At 36.0% G+C, this 22,482-nt stretch overlaps 1 protein-coding gene across 1 annotated transcript; it reads left to right on the forward strand.

Moving 5' to 3' along the window:
• Positions 1–4,200: 4,200 nt before the first annotated feature.
• On the forward strand, positions 4,201–21,921 carry LOC147482624 (AP-2 complex subunit alpha-1-like). The gene is given in 28 exon segments (XM_086581550.1): positions 4,201–4,464; positions 4,623–4,754; positions 4,850–4,975; positions 8,250–8,265; positions 8,268–8,311; positions 8,406–8,503; positions 8,634–8,841; positions 9,544–9,615; positions 9,690–9,782; positions 10,879–10,980; positions 11,135–11,232; positions 12,403–12,484; positions 12,649–12,737; positions 13,265–13,370; positions 13,468–13,533; positions 15,269–15,375; positions 15,455–15,559; positions 15,704–15,824; positions 16,171–16,356; positions 16,434–16,658; positions 17,649–17,729; positions 17,927–18,091; positions 18,180–18,266; positions 18,367–18,492; positions 19,728–19,808; positions 19,886–19,957; positions 21,223–21,302; positions 21,384–21,921. Coding segments are annotated over 28 exon segments (3,039 nt in total). The 5' UTR covers positions 4,201–4,332; the 3' UTR covers positions 21,523–21,921.
• The last annotated feature ends 561 nt before the right edge of the window (positions 21,922–22,482 follow it).

Here is a 22,482-nt window from a genome sequence, read left to right on the forward strand (position 1 = left end):
TACCCTTCAATGCTACAAAAATCTCCTCATCAGTAACAGGCCGAAGTAAATCTTCATTTTCAGATGGTGAAACTCTCTCATGAATTAATTCTAACAAACCATGATTAATAACAGGTTGAGACATAGTTAGAATGCCTTGAAAATATTGCTCAAAATGATGCAAAATTTTATCCTGACTAGTTAAAATGGTTCCATAATCATAAAAATTTCTATGGATATGGGTTCTATGTCGTCTTTTAACTACAAAAGTATGAAAATATATGGTATTTAATTCATGAAAGAGCAACTTATCAACTCTAGCTTTCTGGGGACCCCAGTGCATATGTACCCTCTTTAATAAAAGATTATACCTTTGTAGTAATTCATTTTCTTGTTCCTCGATATCTTCATATGTATTTGAATAACCAATATACCGATGTTGGACCGACTGAATTTATTGAAGTTGACCTTTAATGTCTGCTAGTTGGTGATGAATGTTCCTAAAATGAGTATGATTCCAACGAGATAAGTTCTTTCGGCACAATGCAAGATGTCGAGAAAGCACGAATGAGGCTGAATTGTGATAACCTAAATTCATGGAGTCGTGGATAACAGATTGGCATGTTGGATATGTAAGCCACATCACGTCAAAGTGAAAAGGTCTATAATATCTTCTTTGTTCTGGTACACAATCTAACAATAATATCTTATGATTAGAATCATCTGTAGAAATATGGTGTATTGTGCATTCAGAAAAAGAACCCGCCAAAGAGAATTACATAATGCTCGATCAAGTCTCTTGTGTACTATTCCGAGACCTTGTTGTTGATTGCACCATGTAAAAGAGGAGCCAATGAAATCCAAATCCAGCAAACGGCATTGATGAATCATCCCATTAAAAGATCGAATATGATATAAAGATACAGGTGGGCCACCTATTTTTTCATCAAAACTTGCTATATCATTAAAGTCTCCTATACAAATATCCATGGTTTATTAACATCAGGTTGTAAAGCTGGCAACAATTTCCACTGCATTTTATGAATGGAAGGTGTAGGAGACCCATATATAGCAGTCAAGTACCAGAAACGATCATGTTTGTCATTTATCTCCATGTGTATAGCCCAAGTATCAGACCAGATTATATTAACATTCCAATCTTCCATCCATAGTAACCATAGACCTCCTGATAATCCCCTTGAACCCACCACAAAGAACTTATAGCCACGAAACTTACTGTTAATTATACTGTTAGACTTATTTACATCAGCCTTTGTTTCGGACAAGAACACAAAAAATGGCCTCTCGTGCTACATATGATCAAGTAAACATCTAATTGTCGAGTCGAGGCTAACTCCTCGACAATTCCATGCCAAAATCTTCATTGATTACCAGTTAGTATCATAAAAAATAGTGCTGATTAGAGAAATGACCATCTAAGTGCACTGATGAAAAACAAAACAAAAACAACTCCTGATCAGAAGATATTGTTGTAGAAAGTCACCGTAGATACTCCAATAAACCTCAATCACAAAATAAGCCATCAATCATAGTCACTCTATCTATTCCAAACAATACACCACAATACAGCCTGAATTTGTAAACCAAATGAGACTTCTCCACCTACAAGAGACTTCGATACGTTTTGGTGCAAAGAGATACCAAGATTAGACCAGAGTATCAACCACTCACCAAAAACCCAATTCAAAAGCACTTGCAGACATACATAATGAAATCTGTTGGAAACAAATTCCAAATTGATACGATGAAGTTTGAGTGGAATGTAAACAGTGAAATATGATCCCAAAAGCTCAGATTTTGAAAGGAAGAGGATAAAACTGGATGAATTAGTGAATCTTCTACTAGCAAAACATCTCCAAAATCAAACTATAAAAATAGAAAGTCGATTATGCATGCAACTATAAAAACTATAAATTTGAAGGAAGTTAGTCAAGAAAGGCAAGATCTTTAAGTGATAATAAGTTTGGAAATGCTTTTGATGACCTCCACTTAAACTTTATCTAATAATGACAATAATAAAGAGAGAGAAACTCTGCCTTTCTCTCTCTAGTGAATACTTGAACATGTAATATGGATCAAATTTGGGATAATGTTTGGGTTTAGTTTGGTGATCTATGAAGATTTGTGCGTTTGAATATTATCTTTATCGTTTCAAAGAAGTGGGAACTTGGAACACACATAAAAACAATTGCAATTGAAGCGCAATTGCAATTGAAGCACATAATCGATCACATGATCATTGGCTGGTAGTCCTACAAAACTGAATTTTAATAGGTAATTGAAACATACATTACTCACAATTATGCAATGTTTTGTTCAAATTGAACACAATCATTTGGGCAAGGCAACTGAAAGAAGTCAAAAACAATTTAAATAGGAATCGTACATCAAATTAAATGGCCAATATGTAAATTAACATTTAAAATAATACCAACTTAGATTACCAAATTAAACACCGGGACAAAGTCACCGGCAATTTCTAGTATCCTTACATAACACACTATTGAGTTTAAAGTCAACAGTTAATATCGTCGATGAAACATTGACATTGATAGGCACCTTTACCATTGTCGATGCTTTCTCCATGTGCATCATATCCCTTGTATTGGTTGGCGCAAGCCGACCAACACAACTGGAGATCGCATAAGCTCGGATCCAATAATTTTATGCATTTACTACTTGCAAGAGTTCTAGTGGCAACAACTGCGTGCACAATTCGTTATCATGAGATGAAAAGGTTTTACTCAATTCACAAATTACACTGGTGAAATAAAACCGTCCAAGAAAAAACCACTGTAGGAGGAGCTTAAAAGAATGAGAAAAGAGAAAATAAAAGCAAACCTGAAAATGCAATAATAACGAGGATGAAAAAGTGTGTGAAAAACAACTTGGCCATGTTTGTATTTCCCTGTGAACACCTTAGAGACCCTATTAGGCTATTACAGTAGCTGTACGTGTTCACCTCTTTAAACAAACATGTTGCAATAGGGAGGATTGAGGAGGAACTTATAAGGTTTTGATATGTGGTGTTTTGTTTACACTTTTAGTTTGATTGTCTCTGATTTGGAAAATGCTTTACTTATATATGGCATATTTCTTTGTAGCATATCTATTACAACAATTATGGAAATAAGAAATCTCCTTTTTAACCTGCTTATCGTTTTCTAACAAAAGTACAAAACCACTACTTCAGTATGTTTTCCCATTTTGACTTTTGAAGTATATATATACTTGTTTTAAAAAATTCTTGGTAAACATAATCTATTCTACGTTGTAATGAGGCGTAGGCTAGTGAGCCGAATGCGCTGTGGAAAATACCGTTCGCACACTTTTATATGTTTAACACGTGTTTTTTTTTAAAATGGTGATCTCTAAAAAGTCAAACCCTTCGCACCACTTCTTTCACTTTTTAGTTTTGTGTTTTAAAAAAAATAATACTTCAGCAATTCTTTTATTTTGTTCGGTTTTGATTTTTTATAAGCTCGGGCCCACGGCCCACCTAAATACTACACTTCATCAATTTGTTTTGTTGTTTTTTCCTTTTGGTTTTTTCTTTTGTTTTCTTTAAATCGTGCGTGGCACGTGCAGAAATCTAGTGTATGTAATGCAAGATCAAACAAAAAGGAAACCTAATAGTAGGAAGTTTTTCCTCAGAAGTTTATATTCTACAATGGACTTTTAACTCTAAAATATAGGACTGCCTATAGTTAGGAAGGTCACTGTCCGGCCTGTTCATAATAAAGATTAAAGCCCATTAGGAAATAACTTAACACACTCAACTGACTCAGTTTTTTTTTTTTTTTTTGAAATTGACTTTGAAGTCGAGGGAAAAAGTTTAACGTGTCCTATGATCTCCATTAGACCTTCTTATCTAATCTTTGAATATTTCATCTTAGATAGGTCACGAACGACTTTTTATTTTAGTTACGTCAAACTTGTTGAAACTTGAAACTGGCCTGGACACATAAATAATTTATCGGAATTGTAATACATCAGTTACAGTGAGCTTTAATTGATGCAGATAGTCAAATTCCAAAATGACATTAGAAATGTGTTTACAGTGAATCTATCTTGGTAGTAAAAACGTACAAAGTACAACTCCTCAGATTCGTTTATACAACTGTCAATAGACAGAACGTAATTGGGTCAAGGGCATTTTATGGTAAATATAAATTATAAAAAAAGTCGTCATCACGGCCGACGACCAACCAACCAACCAACCCAGCCCTTCTCTTTTGATATTTCTCTCTCCAAAACTCAGGGCAATAATTATAATTATTCCAGTTGTGAAAAATTAGTCGGATCTGAGAAATAAAAATTGGATCGGAGGAGATGGCCTTGTCTGGAATGAGAGGTCTCTCCGTATTTATAAGCGATGTAAGAAATTGTCAAAACAAAGAACAAGAAAGACTTAGAGTTGATAAAGAGCTCGGCAACATTCGTACTCGTTTCAAAAACGAAAAGGTTCAATTTCAGTTTTTTTTAGTTGTATAGCTCTACTTTTGAAGCTGTAGCTGTTTGTAATTGTTATGGCATTGTAATTAAAACAAGCTAATAAGGTTCAAAAAGCATAGTCTTAACTTTGGTCTGAATTAGCGGTTTCTGATTGTTAATATTGTCAGGGTCTGTCACCGTATGAGAAGAAGAAATATGTTTGGAAAATGCTTTATATCTATATGCTGGGGTATGATGTAGATTTTGGGCATATGGAAGCGGTTTCTTTGATCTCTGCACCAAAGTATCCAGAGAAGCAGGTGAACTTGAGGATTGTCTTCTTCATTATGATCATTTATTTGTCCACATCCATATCATCTGTATTTTTATTACTTTTGTGTGCTATTGTGTGCAGGTTGGGTACATAGCGACATCATGTTTGCTAAATGAGAACCACGACTTTCTAAGACTGGTCATCAATTCTGTACGCAATGATATCATTGGACGCAATGAGACATTCCAATGCTTGGCAATGACCATGGTATGAAGTTAAAAATTCTTTATTATTTAGTTTTATCTTCAATTTTTTGATTTTATTTGTTCTTCTTCTTAGTCAAAGTTTTGATCTTTCTTTACCCGTTCCCCTTTTAGTTTTTCTTTCCTTCATAAATGTTTATTTATTTATTATTAAGTGTAACAGAAGCAATATTCGATAAGATCGCAAGAGTCTAATGTAAAGTTGTGTAACCTATGAGACTAACATGCTATTATATTCCATAGCTATGTTACTGCAGCTATAAGGACATAAAACTGGTTGTTGATATTCACACCTCATTTATGGCTCCAAACCTTGGCATGAATTTTAGCTATCTGTCTAATCTGTTGCAAATGTTTCAAACTATGGGTTTGGAAGTGGGTATTCATGATTTTTCCTAGTAACTGGGCCCTGTTGGGGGTGTGGATCAGTGGTTCTGAAGACTCTCATCAGGAAATTTGTGATTTCTAAGTTCAGAGAGATGCATCATGGGTGGGCCAGTGATAATGTACCATGTCCTTGTATGCTGGTGCCCTACAGTTGTGGTGTTTGGAAGGGTATTGAAAATAAGTTTGAGTTGTAGGGAATAATTAGACATCAGTTGGGAGGAAGGAAGAATTCCTTAGAGGCGAGTAATGCACAACTGTGAAGAAGACCACCTATTCCCGGGGTGCCCAATTTCAATGGTGATTCTGGGACAAATTCTTTTCCTTCTCCCCTTCTTTGGCTAGACCCACTTGAAGTCATCACTGCTTTCTCCTGTTTGTGCCCTGACATCGATATTATTGTTCTTACATTAGATAGTGACTCTTTGGGCATTGTGTGTCATTTGGAACAAGAGGATTGATAGAATGTTCAGTTTGTCCGAGCATTCTATGAAAGACCTCATTTTCATTGTCAAAGCAACTCTTTTCGATTGGTCAAGGGGTTGTCCCATGTTTCAGTATTATTATCAGAATTCAGAAATGTTATAGGCAGGTAGAACCGTAGGACTATATAATTATTTACATTTGTAGCTAATTTAGCTTCTCGAGTCTATACCATACTCAGCGTCTTTCTTTTTGCGAATTGAGCAGTAAAATATACTATAGAAGGAGATAAAAATATACTCAATGACTTGCTAATGGGGTATATACATATGGATAGGCTGTTAAACTTCCAGACTAATAAAGAAAAGGGAAAAGAAAAGAACAGAGATATCAGTTGGGTGGTGGCATGACAGATTTCTTTTTGGGAGGATGCGTGGCTTGTAAACCTCTTCACTGTCAGATTATAAAAACTGACTCACATATGATTTAACAAATTAGGTATGTCATTTCTTGGGGGAAAGCTTGCATGCTATGCCATCTACTGGACAGGGCAGAGACAAACACATATGGACTAATAAGTGGAAACTGGAGAGTTTTGCCTCTTATTTTTTATACGATTTCCTTTGCTCATGGGTCTCCAGTTGCACCCACACCCCTCCCACTTCCATGTTAGTGTCACTAGCTTGTGGGCTTCCATCCAATATAACGTTTTCACTTGACCAACTAGCGTGATCTCATCCTACCATTGAAGGAGATTTATTTTCTTGGTCTGGAGGGCTTGGCCGAAATACCTTTGTTCATGTCTTAGATGTTGGTTGTCTGTATGCTGGGTTGTGATCTTGTTGTTTTTAGTTTATGTTGCATGGACACACCATAGTTTAAAAATAATCTGTCGGATACATATCCACGTGGCTGTGTGGGACACATATTGTATGTGACATACCTCAATTTTTGATATTTTGCTGTGTCAAACACAAAACACTTTGTATCCGTGTCTGATATGGACACACCTATCCGTTTCAGTGTAACTTAGTATAGCTTACTTCCACTTTTTTTTTTTGCTCAAGTAAGATTCTAAATGTTACAGACAACACCCTCCTCAACACACACAAAGGGAGAGCAAAACTACGTTTGGCTTGAAAGAAGTTTTGCTTCTCTAAATTTGAATGGTAAAATAGCTATTAGATCAATTACAGATCAAAGTGGTAGGACAAGTTGTTTTACAGTTCAACAGCACAAACAAGAGCAAAACAAAACATCACAACTACTCTCTCTTCAAAGTCAATATTTCCTATTCTTGGATTGAAATGTAACATACATCTGCACAATAGTGAAAAAGGGCTTTAATGAGTAGGATGATGCGTTCAATAATATCTGTGTATAATTGCCTATGACACCCACTCGTTTAGATTGCAACACACCAATGTAGCATAACTAGATTACTTTGGATCTAAGTAACACTGTCAAGGATACGTGTGCCGGTGTTCCCATGTCCTATAGGGCGAAATGCCAAAAATTTAGGTATATTACGTACAGTATGTGTGTGAAATGTGGAGACAAATCCAACACGGATTACTTTTAAAATATGTTGTGTCTATGGAACATAGCTTTGGATCTATAGTTCCTTTTTTTGGCGTTTATCATAATTTTACATAAATTTCTGAGAGGGGCTGGGGTAGAATTTGTTCTTGAAATATTGACTTAGATATATTTGTCATGGATTATGGAGTTTGGAACTCAACACATTTCACTAAATGATGGTACTTGGTAGTACAATATTATTTACGCTGTTTCTGTGTATATTACATATTTTACGAAATCTTTCTTTCTTTTTCCTGAATATTCAAATTGTTTTAGTGTACCTTTTCAAAGGCGGATTAGGAATTTTAGAGGAGTTGGTAGTCTTATTTACGCCAATGCTAGTATAACTTCATACCTTTGAATTTGTAGTTGGTTCTGTTATTATTATCGTTTTTGGCCTATCATAACTGGGCAAAATTTTGCTAGGGTATTGCTATTTCCATATTACATTCTTATTTGTTGAAGTATATTTTCAAGTATCTCTATTCAGCCCTGCCAATATCTTCTCCAATACCTAATGGTTTTGAGCTTTAGGAAAAAAAGTTATATATAAGATTAGAGGAATTTGGGACTGTACTATTAAGTTAATACTATCGTGCAGGTGATTACTATGTGGACATAGATATGTTCCTGATTTCTTTGTTAACATGAGTCAAACTTCTTTATAATTTTTCTTGTCAGTTTCTATCTAAATCACTACAATGATCATTGGGGTTCCGAGGGTGCACTGTGTTTCAATTATATGTGAAAATCAAGGGTTGTAGTTCATTCTCCTCCTGGTTTTGGATTGTTTCTCTGTTTAATTTGTATTTCTCTGAGGCTGTTTCTTTCTTGCTTAACATATATGGTTTTATTGTTGACTAATTTACTGTCTTTTATTGTTTTTCCAGGTTGGGAATATTGGCGGAGAGAATTTGCCGAATCGCTGGCACCTGATGTCCAAAAGTTACTTGTAAGAGAAAAAACCCTTCTTCCTCCCTTTTCTGATTATCAAATTCACTTTAGAAATAAATGTTGGCTAATAAGACCTTTTGAATCTGCCCTAGATTTCCAGTAGCTGTAGACCACTTGTGAGAAAGAAGGCTGCGCTATGTCTTCTACGCTTGTTCAGGAAGAACCCCGATGTAGTCAATGTGGAAGGGTGGTAAGTTTATACATTGTTCCTTTTTAAGAGTTGGCTGATCTTCCATTCCATGTTTACAAAATGAGTTATTGTGTACCTCTTCCCTAGTTATTCTTTTTTCATTTAGTAATATGTTGCAAATATTTTCCAGGTCAGATCGCATGACTCAACTTCTAGATGAACGCGACTTAGGAGTTTTGACATCTGTCACGAGCCTCCTTGTGGCGTTAGTGTCAAATAATTATGATGCATATTGGAGTTGTGTTCCAAAATGTGTTAAAATCTTGGAGAGGCTTGCTAGGAACAACGATGTGCCACCAGAATATACGTACTATGGTATCCCGTCTCCCTGGCTGCAGGTTTGTGTAAAAATTGCTTTGTTGTTATTTCACTACTTCTCCAAGAAGGTATAAAACCGACAACATGGGAGTGGTAAAGAATGTTACCTCTCTATTGAGCAAAGATTTTTTGCTTCTTCCTTTCATAAACAAATTCATTGTGTCATTTGCTCTAGATGTACGTGGCACTTTGGAAGAGTGGAAATGATGTTTTTACTATGACACCTTCAGAGTTGATGAAATGGAGTTGTGAAATACTTTTCTTTTGTCGATGGTATATTGCAGGAAAGATATACTTAGAATAGTTTACTTGAGAATCTGAACTGATTTCTGTTTTTGGTACGCCAATAGGATTGAGGTGTTTGGTGGGGGTTTTCGAGTATCTTGCAGTTAGGAGGGGTTTCATTTTGTTGAGTGTCTTTTTGGTTGGGCCTATTGAGGTGGGATTGTTGTTATTTCTTGGTTGTCGTTTCTTGTGTCTGTGTATTAGTTTTCTTTAATTTTAATTCCATTTTCTTTGTCAACAGATCATACTAGTTGTATGATATTGCGATAGCATCTGAATAACTGTTGTTAGATTCCCGTTAGGATGTCATAATCACCTTTAATATTGCTTATTAAAGTGATTTAGACCATTGGATTCACGTATTAAGTTACTTACTGCAAAGTGGGCTTGGATTAGTAAACAGATGCTTATGTCTTGGAACGATATGCTTGGTGCAGGTTAAGACAATGAGGGCTCTTCAGTATTTTCCAACTATTGAAGATCCAAATACCCGAAAATCATTGTTTGAGGTCTGTCTTCTGGCATAGAATATCTTGAAGTTATCATGTTATACATCTGTCAGCTTTGTTCGTGGTGATTGTAGGTATTGCAGCGTGTTTTAATGGGAACTGATGTTGTGAAAAATGTGAACAAAAACAATGCATCACATGCTGTTCTTTTTGAAGCCCTCGCACTGGTATGTTTTTGGCCTCATTGCCATTTGGGTGTGAAACTTATGATTTGAGGTTGACGGTATAATTCTGTATGATATTTAACATATAGTTGTATTTTATACATGTGACGTACCACTATTTTTTGTATGTGACATGTGTACATCAGTTTCAAAAGGCGGTTTTTGTTCTTCTTGATGTTTACCTTGGCTGTCTTAATTGACTCATTAATTTTTGAATGGATGTATAGATACATTTTGATCTTTGGTTCAGTATGAAAATTACTAGATTGTTTTTGCCCCTTGAGTAAGTGCTTATGCTTACATAAGATTTGTTTCCTTTTCTTTATTTGAATATTTTTCTTTATGTCAAATAGTTTTTAGTTTGTTAAGTTTTGGAAAGATTCCTGAGTTCTACTGAATTGGGTTTTCTCCCCTTGTGCTTCACTAAGTACACTGGGATTTATAAGAGTCTTTTGTGTACCGGTTGGATCTGGCTTCATAAAATACCTTATAAAGATATAGACCAACAATACCAGAGTAAGCTATACTTGTTGACTATGTAAATTACAATAATCGTAAAGATCATATGCAGATTGTAATATTTTCCTTTTTCACGTACCCTTGTCATTCTTTTCTCTAGTGTTACAAGAGCCTACCTACTATGTTTCTGCTCAGGGTTATTGTCACACTTAATAACACGTGAGTATCATTTATCATGGTCAATAGATCAAAGGAAACATGTGAAATGAGTGGTGGAGTGGGTGAAATTTGATTATTCTTGCAGTATCTTTAGTTAGTAGATTCTCAAGTCAAGGTTACTCATTGTATGTTTCCAATTCCGTTTTGGACCGTCTAAGTGTATTTTTGTCCGTTTTGTATATTTGCCAGCTTCAGTATGGTAGTGTCTAATCATAGATTTCCCATTTTCTCTTGGTAAGTGTAAACGTAAGGAACTAATATTGTAATTATAAGAGCCTTGTGGAAAGAGTTGCTGTTGTAGATATAGGAACATGGTTTGTGGCCTTAAAATGCAATGTCATTCTTAGTTTCTTACTCCTATTACTAATGAGTTAATGTAGACTACATTCTTAAACAAACTCCTTAATATTGCCTGCCACAGGTCATGCATCTTGATGCTGAAAAGGAGATGATGTCTCAATGTGTTGCTTTGCTTGGGAAGTTTATTGCTGTGCGTGAGCCAAATATTCGATATCTTGGTCTGGTAAGTTGTTGCAAAGTGTAATAGCTTTTCTGAGATACAAGCTATTTATGCTTTATTTTGTGTAAGCAACTTAGATTTTTTCTGCTTTATAGGAGAATCAAAGCTACTTATGCTGGGTGATCTTAATGATTTGCGTTGTTTCTCTTTTTATCAGGAGAACATGACGAGGATGTTGATGGTAACAGATGTGCAGGATATTATTAAGAGACATCAAGCCCAAATCATCACCTCATTGAAGGATCCTGATATCAGGTACCACTGAAAGGAATCATTGTTGTTTGGTAATCTTATATTTTCGAATCTGCCTTACATATGTTGAAGTGGTAACGAGGTCTCATATTGTGAAACTCTGAATTTGAAACCTACCTTATATGTGAAAAGAGATGAAACCTTTAGTATGTTTCCTTCTAGCATGGTTGGCTTTGCAGCGGCACTTTGTTTTCTTCCTCTCTCAACCAACTTTTTGATTGGTTGAATATCCTTCTTTACCGATGTCAAAAACAAATGTTTTGTTAAGAAAAATAAAGTCATTTTGAACTTTTGATCTCCTTGCTACTTGGTAGGAATCGGTTGACCATGTTCATCTGCATTGCTACTTTTCCTCATTGCTTCTATTTACTTTGGACTTCATCTCCTTGGCTGGGGATAGTCCAATATCTGGACTTAAAGCAAGAGTAATGAGTTTTAGTGTTAAAATAGTGAACTTAGAGAATCAGATACTTCATAATTGTAGACTCAGTTTACTTGCAAGATTCTCTGCATCTGTAACGAATGTAAAAACCAAAATTTTGTATGGTTCAAGCCTCAAAAGTCAATTCTGGTCCAAGGCATTAATGATCCATAGAAATGATGATAGCCCTAATTGGAATGTGATTTTAATACTATGTGTGTTGGGGAATAGGAGACTTTGGGATTGAGTTACCATTGAAAAGATTCTTCGAACTGTTTCCTAATATCAAATTCTACCTTAAAATGGAGTCGCCATATATTTTAACCAAGATTTTTTATGTTAATAATCAGAAAGTAGCTTTTTTAATTCGCTAGATTGAAGTTGGAAAGTATGTCAAGAATGTCAATTTTTTTCCTTGGATATCAACACATTTGTCTAATATTTATTATTGTTTATTGTTTTATGTTTTTAATCTATTAAGGTGTCAGTATGCTGAATTTTGTGGTACATTAGTGATATTTTGGCTTTGGTTGCTCCTCACCAAGTTATGCCTTGTAAGATAAGTTTTGAGCAACAACCGTTTTGGATAATGTAATTATAATGTCACCATTTTCATTTTGAGGTAACTAATAAATATGTTGCGAATATTAAACAGGATCCATCAATATTACTACAAAGCTTTGAAGATTTCTATACTTCATAAAGATTCATGTTAAAAATTAGGTTTTTTTGACAGTATTATTTTCTTGCAGCATTCGAAGGCGCGCTCTTGATTTGCTATATGGAATGTGTGATGTTACCAATGCAAAGGACATAGTTGAAGAGTTGTTGCAGGTATATCATTCTGTTGAGCTAAATAGCTAATACTCTGAATCTCAATATTTTGACATTTTGTGGACCTCAACCGTATTTTTTAAACTACAAGTTCTTGAACTTAATTCTTATATCGGTATGATTGTTGGATCTGTCGTGCCCACTCACATGTTATCAACTCTCAGTATCTCAGCACAGCCGACTTTGCAATGCGCGAGGAGCTGGCATTGAAAGCTGCAATTCTAGCAGAAAAATTTGCTCCTGATCTCTCTTGGTAAGAATCGATTTTTTATATGTAAGAGATGGAGTGCAATCTTTACACAGCAGCAACTAATATGATTACTCTCATCATCTCATGCTTGCCATTTAACGTACATCCACTTAAAAATGTTTATACATATTATCTGTAACCTCAGTGTTTACTCTGTTCTCTTGTTCTGAACTCCCTGTAGTCCAAAATCATATCATCACTTGTTTACTGTAAGACTGCTCTAGGCCAGAGAGAGTCTGCTTAAGCATTTTTGAATTTCTCCAGTCATTGGTGATTTTAGGGATCACTTCCACAACTTATTTTTTGGTCTAAATAAGCTTGTTCCAATATAGCTGTACCTGGGTCAGATTATATGTACTTCTTCGTCTTTAAATTTTTAGTGTCCTCCCTATCCAGCCTTTGTGATTCACTTGCAGTCATTTTGCATTATAAAAGGTTGAATCCAGCTTGTGTGAAGGATGCTTTACTCCTTTGGAATGGTGGGTGCTAATGATCCTTTATACTAAATATTAATACACATCTAATTACAGGTATATAGATGTGATTCTTCAGTTGATTGACAAGGCAGGAGATTTTGTCAGTGATGACATTTGGTATCGTGTAGTACAGTTTGTCACAAACAACGAAGATTTACAGGTTCTACTACATGCTGCTTTGTGATCTTCCATGGTTTTGTTTTGGAACATTTTCACCTGCACATTACTTTCATGACACTTAAATCATATCTTATCAGCCTTATGCAGCAGCGAAGGCCAGAGAGTATCTTGACAAGCCTGCTATACATGAGACGATGGTTAAGGTGTGCACTTGTGCCTACTGTTTATCATATATTTATGCTCCAGTAATGCCAAAACTGTATATTTCATACTTTAGGTTTAGCGTTGTGCTATGGATGGAAAGAAGGTATGATATCATGCGGAGGGTATTGATATATACCTTCTTAACGGAATGTTCTTAATGCTGGTGCATCTTTCTTAATGCATAAGACAAGGTTGAGTTCAACTGCAACTAACAAAAATCCTGAATTGAGGAGTAAACAATTTTATGTTGCTAATTTTATAAGAAAACAATTTGGTTAAGCAAATCTGAGAAAAGTCCTTATGATTGCGAGCTATGGGTCAAATAAATATTGGTTTTCTTAGGCCTGCCTTGGGTACTCCAATCTTGGTCCTCGTATTAGCTGCCAGGTAATTGACTAATTGTAGGTGATGATTTAATTTTACTAAATTATATTATTATATTTACTGTTATCGATCGGATAAAAAATGTTTGTAGGCTACAATTATTTAATATTTATGGCAATGAAATTTGAACTTTTAAGTATTCATAGCCATCATCATGATGGACTGATAAATAAGCTTTCCAGTTGGATGGTTTGGATGAAAAAAATTCAATTATGAACTCTCATGAACATACTGAATCTGGCCTTGTCGTCTACTGTAATATTGAGTGGGGTAACAAGAAAGGAGAGGAGATGAAACTAGACATTTGTCCGTTGAGATGAGGTGGGAGAGATGTTACAGGTTGATGAGGGCTAGTTAGATCAGTCGGATTCTGGCTCCTAACCCTGATTCTTTAGATGACAATATTACTTTTTTGGTTGTCTAGTCCTACTGAGGATCTTATTAGGCTATCGGGTTTATCTTAGGAAGGGAGGGAACAGTTCGAACCTTCTAAGATCTATCTTTGCCTCTGTTCAAACATCTCTTGATCGTTCTGTTAATCATAGAGGTCGAAGGGGCAGGTGTAGATCTAAGTCAGGTAGAGGGAGTTCTCTTTCACAAGGGAAGGTCGGAAATGGAGCATCTAAGGAGTTTCCATGTCTTACTTCCTCTATTAATTATGGAGAAGAGGTTAAGAAGGGTACCTGTAGAAGAGGTAGGGGGAGGCGAATTGTGTATTTTTGAATCACAAAATTTTGAATTAGAACACGAGGGTTTTGGGCGGTGAGAAGATACATCCTATTATTAAAGAGGTTATTAGGAGAGAAAAACCTAGGCTGGTGCAATTACTTGGGTCCTGGGTATTCATGTTGCTCTCTCTGACAGGGATATAGTGAAAGTAGCTGCTGTCACGTTGATGTTAGATTCTATTCCTTCTGTGAGATTGGACACATATAAGAAATTTTGGTCTATCGACATAAAAATGAGATTATCTACTAGATCTGTATACTTTAAGCTCTGTTCATTAGTCAGATTCTTTGGGGGTTCGAAGCTCATTTTTATGTGGGACTATACTAAACAGTGCAACATTATCAAGTAAAACCTCTTTTAGCTTTATTCCAAGTCTTCAGGGAGTGTGAGATGGTGTTTTTAAATTTCTTTGTAGCTTGGTGGGGTCGTCAATTGTTTTTAAACATGGGGTGATGAATTATACTCTTGGGGTTTGTTGGACTGGTTTGCTTTCTCTTTTAATTGTAGACCTCAGCCTAGTGCCCTAGTGTGTTTCTTTTTAATGAATTTCATTTTAGAGAGCCATTGTATTATTAAGTGCAAACATTTGTCTCTATTGATCAAGTGAATTATGTACGGCAGGTTAGTGCTTATCTTCTTGGAGAGTACAGCCACCTTTTAGCTAGGCGGCCTGGTTGTAGCCCTAAGGAAATCTTTAGCATCATACATGAGAAGCTGCCAACAGTATCGTAAGATGCAGTTAATCTTGGTATTTCTTGTGTTACTTGTATATATTGTTAATATTTACATGAGTATGTTTTTTTTCAGGACTCCCACTGTTGCTATACTTCTTTCAACATATGCTAAGATCTTGATGCACAATCACCCCCCTGATCCAGAGTTACAGGGTCAAATTTGGGCGGTATTTAACAAGTAAAGTTGGCATTCTACAGGCATTCTACGTTTTTTCCCCCCACCAAGTCATCTTTTCTTATCTATTCATATAAGAGTTAACTAAGTGTTTTCATTTTTTTTTTGTTCATAATATTTGGCATGTTCTTGCTTTTCTTTTCCCAGATATGAGAGTTGCATTGATGTTGAAATACAACAAAGAGCTGTTGAATATTTTGCATTATGTCAGAAAGGTGCAGCTTTAGTGGATATTTTGGCTGAAATGCCCAAATTTCCTGAGCGCCAGGTGTGCATTTATTGTTTCGAAATTGCTTAGATTGTTATTTCTTCCTTGTTTCCTAATCTAGGATTCAGTTCACAAACAAATAATTTAAGGGAATTTTTTTTTTCAGTATATGAATGGGAAAGACATAAAGTCTGGTTTTAATTTTTGAAGACTAATCACCTACCACCATCAATTTATTCTTAATGTTAGTTCCTTTATTTTATTTTATTTTGTCTGAAATGATGGGAGAATAAGAATATCTTAGCTGATCACTACGAGCATACGACGTTTCTAATTTAAACCATTTTTGTATATAATATTCAGAGGCCTTATGTTTATAATAACTGTTTCATTTTTGTGCATGCAGTCTGCATTGATAAAAAAAGCTGAAGATACAGAAGTTGATACTGCAGAACAAAGTGCCATTAAATCAAGGGCTCAGCAGCAGCAACCTTCAAATGCTTTGGTTGTGACTGACCAACCACCTGCTAATGGATCTGTACCCATTGGTCCACTTAGTCTAGTTAAGATCCCTAGCATCAGTAGTAATGCGGTGAGACTATTCTCTCTACGTTACAGAAGTTGCAGTTATGTTTCAATTGAAATGACTTATAAATCTGGTAATTGCAGGATGCTAACCTAGCGGACCAAGAGTTGACCCATGCAAATGGGACCTTGTCAAAAGTAAATTCTCAATCAGCTAGACCCACTTCAGATCTGGGTGATTTTCTTTTTATAGAGGGTCCTCCTGATGCTCCTGCCCAGGAAAATCTAGTCTCTGGATTAGAGAGTGTTTCAAATGCAATTGATGCCTTAGCACTTACTCCCATAGATGAGCAGTCAAACTCAGTTCAGGTATTCTAATTCTATTGGCATCGTCGTGTCTGAAGTGAAGTTATGTTACTGTTGTTGTGTGTATATATATATAGGGGTAGGTTCCGTTTACAACACTTTTTATACAACGTTTTATACAATACCCCCCACTGGACTCTTCAAGATGTTTTAAAGGCTAATTTTTTGTAGATAAGATGTTCTCACCATGGATATTACCACCACAAAACGTTGTATAAAAAATGTTGTAAACGGAACCTACCCTATATGCAAAGTAATATTCAATGTTACTTAGCTTATTTACAAAGATACTAACAGTACGAATTGTTCTATAAGAATTTCCACCATCTGATAGACCATTTTGTGAAACCAAAAGTAGAAGTGGTTTCAAGGGTAATCAGGAAAAGTGTGTATAGGTTATTCTCCACTGTGTACATGAACAATTGCGGCTAACACAATTGTCAATTCGAATCTTTGTGTATTTTCCATTATTTGATTTTTTTTTAATACAAACTGTTGTATAAATTTGTAGAGTGAGATGGAGGCCGTTGTATAAACTGTTGTATAAAAAGTGTTGTATATTGATCATGTTCCCTCAAAGGTCCTTCCTAATCGGTGCGGTCTGAGTGTCGATTGTTTAACTTATTCATCTGTGAATTTTTATGATCTTGTATAAACTCTTGACATCATCCTTATAATTCGATTGAAATTGATTGTTTCACATGCAAAACTTTATAAACACACCTCCTTACCTTTCAGCTCTTACTGTATGGGAAGTATCACATTAATTAGCACACCACCTTAACCTCTCAGCTCTAACTGTGGCAAGTATCGCCAGCTATATGGATAGTTTAAACAGATAGCGTTAAGACCTGTGTAATTATTGCTTCATGCAGCACTTACTGCACTATGCAGTATTATGTTTTGGGAGTTAGAAAATTGTTATCTACAGACTACAGTGTGACAATACTGATTTATGTATTATGTTGTCTTATTGTTTACACTTTATTGCAGCCAATAGGAAATATTGCCGAGAGGTTTCATGCTTTGTGCCTGAAGGATAGTGGCGTGCTATATGAGGACCCTTATGTTCAGGTTTTCTGCTCCTTGGAATTGTATTATGTGATTTGCTTGGGTTTACTTTGGTTCTGGAAATTGTTTATGTAACACCCGGACACCCAGTTTTCTTCTAGAATCTTGTCTTCTTAGTAACCTACTTTTGACTTTTCAGTATAGCTGTTAATGACCATTGAGTTATTTTTTGTTTCTTTTTTTTTTTGTTACTTGCTCAGATTGGCATAAAGGCAGAATGGCGATCACATCACGGACGTCTTGTACTCTTCTTGGGAAACAAAATCACATCTCCTCTTGTTTCGGTTCAAGCTGTGATATTGCCTCCTTCTCATTTAAAGATCGAGCTCTCATTAGTACCTGAAACTATTCCTCCAAGAGCACAGGTCAAGATTTAATTATGTTACACTTCTACCTTTATATTGATAATGCTATGGCGTCTTATCATCATTGATTCAAATTATTTTCTTCTAGGTGCAATGCCCACTCGAAGTCGTGAATCTTCGTCCCAGCAGGGATGTAGCTGTACTCGATTTTTCTTACAACTGTGGAACTACAATGGTGCTGACCCTAACTTAACCTTTTTGTGTGCTGGCTAATGGCGTGTTAAGCTGAGACACCTCAGTACAATTTGATAAAATTACTTCTTGCCTCTCTACAGGTCAATGTCAAACTTCGTCTTCCAGCCGTATTAAATAAATTTTTGCAGCATATACCATTATCTGCCGAAGAATTCTTTCCCCAGTGGAGATCACTTTCTGGACCTCCGCTGAAGCTTCAAGAAGTGGTTTGTCTTCTTCCATCTCAGTTTTGCGCAATTTCCAAGCACTCTTCTGTTTTGTTTCTTCATTAAGTTAGCTTGGTGTCTTTCAGACTTCGATATTATATGCATCTTCAAAGTTTCACACCTCTTTATTGGGTGTAATATGATTTGATCTTTTGAAATTAACCATTCATACATTTGCGTGGTATGTGATTCCATTAACTTAAGTGTTATGATTACAATTATTATCTAGAGTTGACTATAGTGCATTGTACAAACTAAATTTGCCATGTAATCCTGTTTGAATGGTCAATTAAGTGTTGAATGATTACATAAATTAGTAACCTTAAGGGTTACATCCTGCTAAGGAGGCCGGGGGAGTCTGTTGCACTATCTATTTATCGCAGCGCTGTTCCATCAGCTAATAGATTTGTTCTGATTGGTCAATCTGGTATGTCCACTGTTGAGATGTTGAGTCCCGCATGGGATATGTAATGCCTTGCATAATCTGATAAAAGTATATTCTGGACCTCTCCACTCATCACCAATTGGTTTTGATTGGATGCCCCAATGTTTAATATGGTATCAATGAAGGTTATTTTGTTTGCCCGTTGTTTACTCCTTGTCGCTCAAGTATGTATGTCCACGTGTTAGGCACAAGGAACGCCATACGTGAGGGGGCGTGTTGAGATGTTTAGTCATGCATGGGATATGTAAAGCCTTGTATAAAAGTATATAAGTTCTTGGGGCTCTCCACTAATCCCCAATTGGTTTTGAGTTGGATGCCCCAATGCTTAATATCCATTATGTACCAAATCTTTGTCTAATTCTGTAATAATAATTTTAATGTGTTTCTCTATTTAAACTATTATTCCACATGCCCCTCTTAATATGTTGAAGCAGGTCAGAAGCATAAATAATGAACTATGTTTGGGAGTTTATCTATATCTCATGTGGCTCTATAGAGTTATAAAATTTAATCTGATTTATATCTGATACTGTTTACCTCGTGTTTGGGAACTAAAGATTGGTCTTGGAACTGATAATGGGATCTGCCGGTAAGATTAGTCAGTTTTACATTCTACACAGATACAAAATTATTACTTTTTCATTGTTTAGATTGTTATCATGCAACTCTATGCGCTGTTGCCTGATTATCTGTTATGTACTTTTAGATCAAGTGCATTCCTGATTATCTATTTTCTTCATTAGCCTTTTGAACTTAAACATATATTGCGTGCATTTTTTCTTAATGCCAGGTTAGAGGCGTAAAACCATTATCACTTCCTGAAATGGCAAACTTATTCAACAGTTTTCAGTTGACAGTTTCTCCTGGACTGGTGAGATCCCCCTCCCCCCCTAATATTAAATCTTTAACCATCGCTATCCATGCTTAAAATTTCTTGTACTCTTTCAGGATCCAAATCCGAATAACCTGGTCGCGAGCACAACCTTCTACTCGGAAAGTACCCGGGCGATGTTGTGTTTGGTAAATATAACCTTTGTCCTTTCTTCGTTCCACTGATTTAATTTTAAATTAATTGACCTTAGTAGGAGAAAAGCCACAGTTTCTAAGAAGCTTATTGGTTTTTAGTTGAGACCTTGACAGGTGATTTGATGTGGCACATACAGTTGACATGCCCAACATGTGATCTAGAAGGCAAATACACCCTCTTTTTGCCAGAAACAAATCGGCCTTACTGTGTTTCTAGAATTCCCCGATTGATACTGTGTATTGGGGGTCGTGGATATAATTCGTAGTTCATCACTTCAAAGCTTACACAAACGATAATATAGTGCATTTTCTTCATTTTTCTTTATTTCTTTATTTAGTTTTAGATAGACTGATTGATATTTTGAGGCTGTAATAGAGGTTCAAAATCTATATGTTAGTATAGTCTCACATGGGATGTTTAAAACCTTGCAGTACAGTTAGTATATTGTTCTTGGGCCTCTCCACTCATTACCAATTGGTGTTGAGTTGGACGCTTTTAAGTTTAAGATGGACAAATTGGTATTAGAGAAGGCTGTTGTAGCTGTCCTAAAGGGGCCCGCTGACTCCACATTAGGCTCAAGCAACGCCACAGGTTGTATGTTGAGATGTTTAGCATAGTCCCACATTGACTTTTGAGCCTTACATGTATCCATGGACCTCTCCACTCATTACCTATTGGTTTTGAGTTGGATTCCTCAACCGGCCCCTCGTGTGGTGTATCTTTAGCCAAACACGTGGACAATTTTTAAATAGGTGACGTGGAGGACATGAGGCTTTTGAGTAGCTCACTCTGATTACCAAATCCTAAGTTACATTGACACGGCTAGGTGTTCGTATCTGACATGGATACGAAGAGTCGGACACGGCGAAATATAAAAAATTGAGGTATATTACCACATACAATTTGTGTTCGATATGTGTCCGACACGGACACTTGGATACATATTCGACATGGATTTTTTTTTGAAATATGGTGTGTCCATGTTACATAGATCGAATCAAACCCATTGTCTATGACTGGAGTGGTCCGATTATTTATTTTTATTATGCGTTGCCCGATATGGGATCATAAAACAAAAAATGGTTTACACGCTGTTTACTTGTTATAAAGTTTTTTGGTTGACTGATTTATGCTGAAAACCAAGTTGTAGGGACTGTTTTCGGTCAAATTTTTCTTGTTGGGTTGACATTTGGTACATATATTGTCTTTTGACATTGCTGGAGGTTGTAACTTTGCAAAATCATTTTAATGACTTCAGGTCAGAATGGAAACGGATCCATCAGACAGAACGCAGCTTCGAATGACTGTTGCCTCAGGCGACCCGACACTAACATTCGAGTAAGTAATTTTGACGTGTTTATTTTATTTTTTCTGTTACACTTAACTGAGTGTAATAAGATGTCTGCTATCTTGCCACAGGTTGAAGGAGTTCATCAAGGAACAATTAGTTAGCATTCCATTAGTATCTGCACCTACGCCATTGCCATCACAAGTACAGCCAACTAGTCCACCTGTGGCACTGACAGATCCTGGTGCCATGCTGGCGGGTTTGCTTTGACGAAGCAGAGTGAATGTTGTACACAGATTTATTTATATGGTTGTACCCTATTTACATGTCCTCTCCCTATTAAGTCTCTCAAATTTGCAGAGGTGGGGTACGGTGGAGGGTACAATGCTAGGGCTGGCGGAATTAAGAGTGCTGTTGTTGTGATCGGCTTTATATATTATTGGATTTTGTCACGAGTGGCTAGGCATTTTGAATTTTTTCGGGGCATGTCCTTGATGCCTTGGTGAGGTGGTGTAATGAGGTGATTTTTCAGGTTTAGCTTGGTTTCTGTAATTTTATAGGTTGAGAATGTAAGAATCATTGTATGGGTGGTCATTGTAATAGGTTTCATTTTGTGCCCAATCATATTTATAATCAATAAGAGCAGATACTACAGAGAAAGTTTAAGCAGGGTTTTGACGACTTGAGAGATTCGAGCAATCTGCATGAGCATCTGCACTTACAGATGATTATTCATCTTGGCAACTTAGTTAATTTCTCTTTGTACAATTCATTTCCACTTATTTAATGTATTGATCGCGTTGTGAATTGCACCAAAAAAGTAACATTTAGAACTGAGCACCTCCCCTTTTATTTGTAAGAGCCTGTAAAATGATGTCAATTTTATGGTTTGTACTTGATGCCGTCGTCTTTAGTTTTGTAAGGCTAATCGTAAACTCATTCGTTGAAAATTTTCAGGAATTTGATAAATCTTGAAAAGAGCTTGTTTCTTTTTAACGAAAATTTATGTTTTTAGTCCTACTTTTATTTATTATTGAACTTTTTAAGTTTTTGAAACGGACCGTAGGAAAATACATCCGTTGCAGATGCTATGGCTAAACTTTGCATTAGACGTGGCAGTTTTGTGGCAGTTTTGTGCACGATCCGTTAACCCGACACGAAATTAGCAGATTTGGGTTGGAAAAAAAGGCTTTTGGGTCATTTAAGAGTTGACTTGTCGAACCCGTCAAA

The sequence above is a fragment of the Coptis chinensis genome, chromosome 8 (assembly GCF_015680905.1).
Source record: "Coptis chinensis isolate HL-2020 chromosome 8, ASM1568090v1, whole genome shotgun sequence".
In the NCBI taxonomy this organism is placed as follows: domain Eukaryota; kingdom Viridiplantae; phylum Streptophyta; class Magnoliopsida; order Ranunculales; family Ranunculaceae; genus Coptis; species Coptis chinensis.